Source organism: Macadamia integrifolia, chromosome 12, assembly GCF_013358625.1.
Source record: "Macadamia integrifolia cultivar HAES 741 chromosome 12, SCU_Mint_v3, whole genome shotgun sequence".
In the NCBI taxonomy this organism is placed as follows: Eukaryota; Viridiplantae; Streptophyta; class Magnoliopsida; order Proteales; family Proteaceae; genus Macadamia; species Macadamia integrifolia.
In genome coordinates, this window is record NC_056568.1 from 18627964 (window position 1) to 18639017 (window position 11054).

The 11054-nt window shown below is 37.6% G+C and overlaps 2 protein-coding genes across 4 annotated transcripts in view; both read left to right on the forward strand.

Moving 5' to 3' along the window:
* Positions 1–1792, forward strand: part of LOC122057189 (ruBisCO large subunit-binding protein subunit beta, chloroplastic-like) — a 10133-nt gene extending 8341 nt beyond the window's left edge. For both annotated transcript variants that reach the window (XM_042619212.1, XM_042619211.1), the window contains one exon: positions 1031–1792. In XM_042619212.1, the coding sequence (XP_042475146.1) occupies positions 1031–1053 (23 nt within the window). In that variant the 3' untranslated portion in view covers positions 1054–1792. The remainder of the gene's footprint in view (positions 1–1030) is intronic.
* Positions 1793–5124: 3332 nt separating this feature from the next.
* LOC122058275 lies at positions 5125–10213 on the forward strand. Of its 2 annotated transcripts, none has more exons than XM_042620885.1 (2): positions 5125–5689; positions 9925–10213. In XM_042620885.1, exon 1 carries the CDS (start codon positions 5403–5405, stop codon positions 5541–5543), a length of 141 nt encoding a protein of 46 aa, XP_042476819.1. In that variant the 5' UTR covers positions 5125–5402; the 3' UTR covers positions 5544–5689; positions 9925–10213. The 2 variants fall into 2 exon arrangements, with proteins under 2 accessions (XP_042476819.1, XP_042476820.1); XM_042620886.1 differs by lacking the exon at positions 9925–10213 and adding an exon at positions 9748–9918.
* Positions 10214–11054: the final 841 nt, after the last annotated feature.

An 11054-nucleotide genomic window follows, 5' to 3' on the forward strand; every position in this document is an offset into this window, starting at 1 on the left:
AAAAATATATATATATATATATATATTAATAATAATAATAATAATAATAATAATAATAATAATAATAATAATAATAATAATAATAATAAATAGATAAATGCATTTGTAAGCAATTGAGCTCGGAATTTCATCAAATCATTGTCAGGAAATTCTCTTAGGATATTCTCCCTGATCCGGAAGTGGATTCCATATTGAATATCTCCTCCATTCACACTGCATTGTGAATCTAGGAGACCGATAAAAAAAATATAGCTAGTGTAGGCATCAACCATTGTTACACCAAAACACACAGTATAACACCAATGATAAGGACCTCTCAGGCATTGGGGACCAAAATAACTAGCAAAGAACCTTATTTCGTAAACGACTGATGGTGATCCATACTAGACTCTCAATGTAGTTATGTCCAATATACATACAATATGAATGCTAACATTTATATTTTGGAGTCGCATTCTGAAAATACACAATATGACAACCCTATGAACAGTATGCCCAATACTGTCCCTATTTGTGAACACTTTAACGGTTTATCCTTAGGACAACACATCACACATAAAATGATAATGGAAATTAATTTTATTTAACATACTTTAATTTGGATTTGATGGCACACATATCCAACAGAAAGTCAATGTTGATGATATAAGACAGATCTTAACTTTTCAGATGCCTTTTGCAGTTTTATTGATCTTTTTGCATATTATTGACTACTTTTTAATGTTTTATAACAAATTTTTTTTTTTTCATTGAAAAGGTTCTTCAATCCTTTCTCACAACATTTTTTTTTTTTTGCAAATACAGAGCATTTATAATTCAGTACTTAACAAGAAAGAATTATCTTCCCTCTATAAATATGTTCAGTTAAGTGTATGCCCACATACTTATGCAAGCTTATGTTTGTATGCGTATGGCATACATGAATTTCCAGTCGCACATAAGACTTGTGTGGCGCAGTTTGCACCCTAGTTCAAAGAGGAGGTAACCTTGGTGCAAAATGACTTACATTGCTGTCTTTTGGATCCTTCAGGTGTTGGGCCTATTGGCTTTTAAGTCTGTTGGCATGAGTTAAAAGGACAGCTGTTCACACTAAAATCTCCTCTATCCAGTCCTTCAATTTTAGAAGGTGGTACTCCAGAAGAAGAGGCTGAACAAGATGACTTACTAAAATTTCTGAGATGGCTGGTCAGAAGTCACAGATCACTTGTCATAACAAATGCTTCCTGTTAAACAGCAGAGCATTTTTTCTATACCCTAACTGCATTTTGGAAGAGGATTTATCAGAGAGGGTGCTGCCAAGCAAGGTTGGAATTGTACCTTTTTTTACTTGAGTTTTAATGGAACTTTAGATTCACCGTGTTAATGGTCAAAAGTACGAGGGTTTTTTCTTCCATTACTGAAGAACAAAGTACACAGCAAAGGCTACTTCAGGAGATTCTCAGCATCTCAAAATTTGTAGAACATTAATCTGTATCTTGGATTAATAGCATCCTGGCGTGGCCTACTAGAGATATTAAATGACTATGATTGTTGCCCCCCCCCCCCCTTCTTGTGGATTAGCTCCAAAATGAGTCCTCATTGGAATTAACTCGCAGATCAATGGAGTGACCATGATATGGCAACTATACCACGCTGCAGGTGCAGTTTCAGACTATAGAAGTGGAAAATTTCAAAAAGTGTTGTTAATCTACCATTGAGATTACACAATTAATTGATGACTGCACTGTTACACCTTGTACCATTATTACACTGTTCTTCACCCCGTTTGCAGCAACAGTTGAATTCACTTGTATGTTATCCAGTTGCAAGTTATACCCATCATTGCACAGAAATCCATTTAATAAGGACAAACAATTTGAAGTTTAGCTCTAGAAGTATAGAATTTTATTGGAGAAAGATTGTCAAGTTACATTATTGCTTTGCTCTGTGATATTAATTAATCACTGGATCTGACAAATATACATAAAAAAGATGATTTGTTTAGATATTTTTAAATTCATTGTGTAGCTTTGTATGATTCTGAAGTGCCAGACCATGATTTATTGGAAATACAGAGAAACACCATTATTAAAAGAGATGAGATTATAAGAAGATAAAATAAGTCACTCTGAAGGAAGAGATAAGTTAGGCCATAAGAATGGAGATGAGACATAGAAAGGGTGTGATAGCCTTGGGAGGTTTACCCTTTAATTTTTTAACTATCACACCGAGAGAAAGGACATCTGTCCATCTGTGGTAGAAAGAAATTCCTCTTATTACATCTGCTTTTCAGCTTTGGAATAAATTTTGATGTACACATCACATGCTACAAATGTGCATGTCATACATATCACAATGGTGGCGATCACAGTTACCAGTTGAGCAATAAGCAGAAATGGATCCGCAGCTATATCGGCTGTGTTTGGTATGCATTCCGGGCCAAGAACGCATTCTGGACTATACAACACAATATTTGGTATACGTTCCATTCTCAAATTTTGGAATGTGCTCAAGAATGCAGCCCATTCTTGAATGGGATTTTTTCCCATTCTGCATTCTTGTTCTCTAGCTCAACTTTTGAGTCACCCCTCCCGAACTTGACATCAACGCCCATTTTCTATTTCCTGCAACTCATAAAAAGGAGAAAACATTGGAGAATGACCATGTACCCAATTGTCCGCGGGAAACCTCTATCTTGTAACTTATGTGTGAGATCGTTGGACTCGTTGGAAAAGAGGCGGCCATGGGCATTGTGAGTGGCGATGATGAATCAGTTCTTTTTGGAGTCACGATTGATGCCTTTGAGGTGGAAAAGAGCGAAGAGATGGGAGTGGGAAGGATGGAATTGGACGAGGCCTAGGCCAAGAGGGTGCAATTGAGGTCTGGGTCGGCCAATTGTTTTGGGGTAGGGACTAGGGATGCATTTGAGGCCGAGGCGGTTAGCAACGCACTAGTCTTGGATGAAGCGGCAAAAATGTGGTTGGGGATGAGGGTGAAGTTGAAGAGAGGAGCTTGGGTAATGGGGCAGTGGTGTTACCAAGAAGGAGCTCAGCTACCGGATTTAACTTGACCCGTTTGCAAGCATAGACATTCACAAGAGAAATCCTATTGGCTTTATTTCCAGTCAATTGGCAAACTAGTTCTGTCTTAGAATCCATTCGGATTTGAAGCAGAAGATGATCGTAAGCTTATTGGCTCTATTTCCTATAGGGAGGAGATTGGTCAATTTTGTCGTGCTTGTTAGAGTTAGAGATGGTTCGTTGCAACAGCGGAGAGGAAGATGGTATGGAAGCATTTGGAATCAAAGGTTCCTTTTCACCATCCGATGAGCTGGTTGTTGCCTCTGTTACCAGAGTTTCAAAAGTAGTTCTATTGCTTCTTGTTTTGATTCATGTATTTGTATTATGATAAGGGAAGTTTAGAAAGCAAGAGACGATAATTGTTGGGAAGATAAGTAATGATGATTGGAGCTTAAATATTTGAGAATTGAAATGGAGGTGGAGCTTATATGATCTCAGTAGTTAAATAAGAGATGTGATCAAATGAAAGGGTTGGGATTACTTGGCTCGTAACTTGTGTTGCTCATCTGTTGTTCGATGAAATGCACGAGCATTCTGAAACTACAAATGCATTTTAACTAATCATATACTCATACAATGTTCTCATTTTCCACTAAGAATGCATTCTCTATTGTGAGAATGAGAATGAGAATGCACATTCTCAGAATGGGAATGCGTACCAAACACAACCTATTGTTCATGTGTCTGATATAACCGAGGGCAATTACTCTCACTTCCCTATACTCATTTTATATTTACCCAAACTTCCTTAACTTCTTTTCAGATTCTCCCAGAAAAAAACAAAGTTCCATCTTCCATCTTTCTCTTAACTTTTTTTTTTTTGGGTGGAATGTCTCTCTCTAAATGAATACATCTACTTAGTGTAGTGTCAATATTATTATTATTAGTATTATCATTATTATTTATTTTTTATTTTTTTTTGCATAACAAGGTAAGCAATTCTTTTAATAAAAAAAAAAAGGGTAAACAATTCGCTTAAACAAAAACACCTCTTCAATAGATTTCATGAGACAAAAGTTAGTCAAAAAACAGGAGATTTATAGACATAAAAAATTAGAGGTATCAAGATCCAAGGCCATGAATTGGTGCTATTGGTCACAACCAAATTACGTGAGTCTACCAAATTACTCCAAATTTTTGTAACATCCCAGCCTTATGTTTTTATCCTACTTCAAACCATAGAGTAGGCCTTTAGTATCTCTCTGTGTCTCTTGTATGACCAAAAGTTCTTTATAATTGGAGGTACTTGTTTATTTTGTTGCCACAACATACTTGGCTTCATCTTTACCTCTCTTCCTCTGTTTGAAAATGACTGTATGCACCCTTTTTTCCCCATTGATTGACTTTTTTTTTTTTTTGGTAGAAAGAAAATCTATTGAGATGAACGGATTGACTTGCTAATTCCAAAAAAGCTAGCCGCGTGCTTGTCCCGCTCCCTAGTATAATATATAACGCTAGACCATTTCCATAGTCTAATCCTAATAACGACTCTCATTAGTTGAACCCTGCTTAGACCTTAGGCTGTGTTTGTACTTTTTTCTTGATTTAGGAAATTTTCTTTGCACTTGATATGTCTTCACCCAATAGAAGATTCAACATTTGAAATTCAAAATTCTTCTTTGGAATCGTGAAGTTTTCCTTTGCTCCCCCCAAAAAATTCTTGCATAAAACACAAGAAAACATGAGAAAATTTGAAAACATAAGAAGATAAAAAATGAATAATTACACAATGATTTCCTATATGTTTATCTCTCAAAAAATTCAAAGTTTTTTTCGTTTTTTTCATTTTTTTCATTTTTTTCCCTTTTCTTCTCTTGATTACCAAACATACATAGTCTTTTTATTTTCTCACTGTTTCATTTTTTTTCTAGATTCTATTTTCTTTTCTTTCCTTTTCTTCTCTTGGCTACCAAACATAGCCTTAGAGGCCACTTGAGGCCAAGATTTTAAAAAACGGGATCAGGGGTCGAATCATCCTGAATCGGTCAAAATCGGCAGGAATCAACTCGGATCGGTTAAATACCGATTCCACCGTTCCGGTTTTTTAAATCCTGGACGGCGCGGACTGCGGAGATTGAGTGGGAGAGTCGGAGAGAGACATGTAAGAGGACGCTGTGTCAACACTCAAGCGTCTCTGCCCATCTGTCCCTCATCGGTCTGGAAAAGCCATGCTACTTTCTCGATTTCCTATATAGACATTGATAGATCTGTCTCTGTGACAGCTTTTCTTCGGTGCTCAAGAGATGTAAGGAAAGGAACAACAAAACCCAGGTGGAGAAATTGAAATCTCATACTTCCCTTTCTCCTGTGAAGTGAGAAAATTAACAGATCTCTTCAAAGAAGATGATAGGTGCAGCTATACAGTGTTTCATGGACTTGGTGGTAGCAGGGATTTCCTTGATGATTGGTTTGGGATTCTTCGCTTTCATTGCTTCGATTCTCTGCTCTGCTGCTTTTTTGCTTAATGTCAAGGACGTCTCTTAAGGGAATAAGAGGTATTCGCTTTTCAAATTGATGTTGGGTAGTTCTGTGAATAGATCAAATCAGCTTAGAAATGAAGTTGCGGAGAGAATTGCTGTTTTTCTTCTCCAGCGGCAGAGGGAAGTTGATGTAGATTTCAATTTTTTCAGGTGTGTTTTGTTTTCTCTCCCCTCTTCTTTGAATTCCCCTTGTTTGTTAAAGTCTCTGGTTTGGTGGGTTTGTGATTTTATTTTTTGTTTTCTGCATTTACCATTGAATTGCTTGAAAATTTTCTCTGGCTTATTTACCTATATGAATGGTCCTTGGCCTTCTCTGACGCCAGGAGACTTATTGGAGATGCATACACCCTTTAGTAAGTCAGATCAGGATGATGGTTTGTTTTCTAGTGATTTCAGAAATCAATTTTCAAGGCCTCTTTTTTATTAAAATAGAAGAAAGGGAGAAAGACAACAAGCCAAACAGGCAATCCTAGGGAGAGATTCATAGGTTGGATAAGGTTGGACATCAAGACTTTGTTGATCTGTTAATCTTGTCTACACCAATGTGGCCTAGCCTAAGGTGCTAGAGAGAAGTTTGGTTATCTGGAGAATGCTTTTGTTATGTTACACTATAGACATATGGGAATTATTGATTCATTTAAGATAGACTTGAGGAAATATACGCCATTCATTCTATAACCAGAGGCAACAAGCTTGCCTTTAAGAGTACTAATCAAATCATCATTAAATGAAATTCTATAACCATCATCAATAAGTCTTGAAACAGAAATTAAATTCCTATTGAATCCAGGTACATGATAACAATTATTTAACTTTAAAGCTCAAGTATTACTTAAACAAATGATAAATGTGCTGACTGCTACTTGATTGACCTCATCTCCCGTCCCCACTCGGACGGTGATCTCACTCTTTCTTGCCCCTCTGGTCTCTTGAGACCCCTGCAACATATTGCAAACATATGCGATAGACCCATTGTCCACACACCATAGGGGTGGGATCAATTTTATCAAAATAAGAAAAAGGAGATCCTTCTAATAGCTATTGGGGGGGGGTTTCAAGGCAAGAAAATAAAATAAGGGGAGTCCTAACTGTATGGGTGAACTCCCCCAACTTTGAAAACTGTTTGTTTGGGAGGGAGGGAGGGAGGGAGAAGGAGGGTGAGATGAGATCCTACTTTACTATCAATGGAGAATTGGATTACATTGCTCACCCTCACACATCTCTCAGATTTCTTACTGAGAAAAAATCCTCGCTGCAAATATATAGCAAAAATTTATACAGAAAATTTACTGAAATACCCATATAGCCCCTAAAAAATTTTCGGGTCTCCTACCTCCCAAACCCTTGCATGGGCCCACCAGTTTGTTGAGGCCCTGCCGTAACGATGCTTAACTAGGCCCCAGATGCAACCCAAACTCCCAACACAAATAAAATTCTAAACAGCTAGGTCAAGAAACAATGCCAATAAAGCTGTCAGCTTAGACAATGATGGCTGACGGTTATATCTCTAGTAATTAACACTTACAAAGGTTCAAAATCAAGTATTGATATGTAAACTCAGAATCCAAACAATAGGCTTAAAATAAAGTTGAATAATAGTACCTCAATTGGAGATAATTAATTACTCACAAACCAAGCCTCTGATGAGGCTAAAACTGTGGTCAATTGTATATAATAATCCCAACAAAACCTGAAAATCTTAACCTAAGTTGATGGCTGGTTGTGAGTTATGAAGAATCTTGATTTGGTCACCAAAAACGGAACTTTTGGAAACAAAAGCTGAAAGCTTCAGAAGAGCTTCAACTGTGAATTGAAGGAATCTTGTGTGAGCACAATGAAGTCCTCAAAGTATGGCTTGAAGTGGATCAGAGAACAGGGAGATATGGGAATTGAAATCTGCCGAAATTTCTCTCTTCCAAGGCTGTCACAGGACATCTTTGATCTCAGAACAGAAGCAACAAATATAGCTGATACATCCTCTGAAACAAGCCTTCAATGGAGCATAAACAAGCCTCACAACACTCAGAAAAAAATATAATAAATAAAAGAGAGAAAATGGAAGAAGATTGATGGAGAGATAGAAGGGTTTACCTATCTCAGCCAATGGGTCCCTCAGCTCTCTCAGCTGATCTCTCAGTCTCTCTCAAAAATAGTTTGGCTAGCAAACAACTCAAAATTTCATTAATCAACTGTGTCAAAAGAGGTACAATCAATCCCTTTAAATAGGTTGGGAAAGCTTTTACAAAATAGGAAAGTAAAAAAAAAAAAAAGGAAATAAATAGAAAAAAGAAACTTTTAGTTCCTTGGACAAGAAGACATAAATAAAAGGAAACTAAGAAGAATAGAAACAATGGAACTTTCCTAAACTGGGTTTACTTGTTTGATAAGAAGAATAAAACAAAGAGAAAGGAAGCAAATCACATCTTCTAGAAAGCTGTTCGATCCCCCTTTCTTCCTTATGACTAAGCCTCATTATAAGATAAAAACAACTCCCCAAATTGGAATCGGTAGGGAGATTCTTGGGGCTTCTAGAAGGTGTCCAACCTAGAACCACTAGGCTAAATTGGTCTGGTTCAAGGGCTGCTTCTTTCTCATATTATATTTCAGTCCAGTCGTGATCTACATCATGTTCTCTCAGTTACGAAGAAGAATAGACGTAATCTAGGAATTCACAAACAGTAGCTATCTCAAAACAGTCAAACTAATATAATTCACTCAAATAATCTACGTAGTTCTCTCATTACATTTGTCGAATGGGATGCATTGAACAAATGGAGTATATAATCCTATAGATTGAACTAAATAACAAAGACGCCCAAACTCTCCTAGGTGGTTACATTTAAACCTTAAATCTATGATAGCACAGGGAAGCAAACATTCTTCTGAAACCTCTAATTTAATGGACCTTGATATTTTGGGAGCCATGTGAAATCAAGCTCATCTCCTTTATTTTTAGTAATTGAACTCTTGGCAATTGATACATTGGTATCTCCGTAGCCACATTTTTATGAGGTAGTCAGTGGCTAAAAGATCTGGGGGCAGGCCTAAAATGACCGTAGGAGAATTTGTGAGGAATGACATGTATAGCCTAGGTTTCGTCCCAAGTATGACATTGGATAGATCCTATTGGAGGGCAATGATCCATGTAGCTGACCCTATTTAGTTGATTTTCTCTTGGCTTGTTGGGTTGTTCCTCTTTCCTCTTACTCTCATTTGTCTTTCACTTCTCTGGTATCTCTTTTTTTTTTTCCTCTTCTTTTTGCCTTTTTCCTAGGCTGTTTTGGATCTATGTTTCCCTACTTTGTTTTGCATGGATCCATTCAGCTGACCCCATTAAGTTGGGATAAGCTAGAGTCAACCAGTTTGATAGATTAGACAACGGAAGGGATTAATGCGAAGCTGGAGTTATGGAGAACAAGTTTACAGAATATATGGGGTGTTACTTTAGGCAAACCATGACAATTGATGAAGCAGTGAAACCTGAGGAGTGAGAACTGCCACATAGTATTTTTTTTCAGATACCTGGGGTCAACCATTAACAATGAGGGGGATATAGAGAATGATGTTTCCCACAAATTGAAGTAGGTTGGATGAAGTGGAGAGGTGCAATGGGAGTGTGATATGACAAACGACAAGACAGTGATAAGACCAGCTATGACATATGGGGCGGAATGTTGGGCAGTCAAGAAGAGTAATGTAGAAAAACTGGGCGTAGCAAAGGTGAGGATGTTGAGGGGGATGTGCCGAAAGACAAGGGAGGGGGGGAGAGAGAAAGAGAGAGTATGGTCATATCTAACAGAGACCCATGGATGCACCAGTAGGGAAGAGTGACCAGATTCAAATAGAAGTAGCTAAAAGAGGAAATGACAGACCTAAAATGACTATAGGAGAAGTGGTAAGAAAAGATATGCAAAGACCCATGTATGACCGTGGATAGAGCTGTTTGGAGTACAAAAACCCATGTAGCTGACCCATTTTAGGAGAATGTTCCTGAGATGCCACTTTGATTTTTGTGTTTGACCTCTTTTCACTTCTTTTATTTCATTTTTCTTTTTTACCTTCTACTACTTTTTCTTCTCTTATCATGTATGCTTCTATTGAATTCATGTAGCCGACCCCATTTAGTTGGGATAAGGTTATGGTGGTTGTTGTTGCTGCTGTTGTTGTAAGGCTGAATTTGTTGGTTGTTGTTTGTTGTTGTTGGTCAGTGGCTAATTTGATGGACTTATTGACTTTGGTATGAGCAAGATGGTTATTTATTTTGGGCCTGTTTTTGGGGTTGGGTTTTTTGTTGGCCTTCTCTGGTATTATTATTATTGAAGGCTTTAGTTCCACTGTGTATTTTCATGGGATTTCTGCTCCTTTTTTTGCTTGTTGGACTGAAGGCACCGCAAGGGGAACCAGAAGAGAGGAATCAGAAGGGCCTAGGCGTGCTGCAGAGAAAAAGACGAAGACCCTTAGATCAGCAATTTCTATTCTACCTCTGCATGTTCTTTAGTGCATCATAGATTTTGCTTGTTAAACTAGTATTACTCTAATATTCACAAGGCGGCATATTGGGAGTCTCTTCGGTACCTGTAAAACCCTATTCTTTCAGGGAAAACTCTCCAAATAGCTAATTTGTGTATTTGATATTGTTCTAACATGAATTGACATGAAACATCTTGCAGTTTAGTACTTGTGATCAATTTTTTTTCCCATCAGATCTCTTATCTGGTATGGTAAATAATATATGACCATTTAAGTTCCCCCCTCCCCTCCCCCCAAAGCTATCAGCTGGAGTACTTGTTTGTGGATTTCAAAATAGTATAGAGGCCAACCAGATGCCTATTGTTCCATTTCTCAAATATTTAGAACTTGCTTTGCTTTGGCAGATATAATAACAGAAGGAAATGGAGTTGTACAGATGTTGAAATACAGAGGCTAGAGCTCACACAATTGTAAAGGTACTTAACTACTGCATAGTCGGCAATAAAGCTGCATTACCTCTCCCCTATTCTCTAGACCGGCTGGCTGGCCTCCTTCATCATTCATTCACTTTCCTGATCAAGGACCCTTAAGGTGTCTTTCTGTGTTCCTGCAACCCTTTATCCTGTAGAAAAATAAGATTCTTCTTGTCTTATATATTAGTTGAGAGTAACAGGCTCGCGGGCACTTAACTAACACTAACATGAATACCCCTCCATCTCTATAAGATAAGAAGGCAATGACTGGGGAGCTTCACCCAGAAGCTAGCTGGTTGAGTTTGTTCCCATGGACATAGAAAGTTTGTTAGCTTGGTGACAGGTTGGATATAATGACAAGAGGAACCACGCCCACGCAGTGGTTATGGAAAGCTGAGGTTATGAAATCACTTGGCTGTTATTTTCTGAATACGTCTTGGCTTGAATTTGATATTGTATCCAGTTCTGTTGTTTTACAGTAACAGACTTGAATATATACTGTTTTAGTAAATAGCAAGTTCTAATAAAATAAATATATATAGTTGTCAAAGTATCGCTGCGCCTAGGCATCC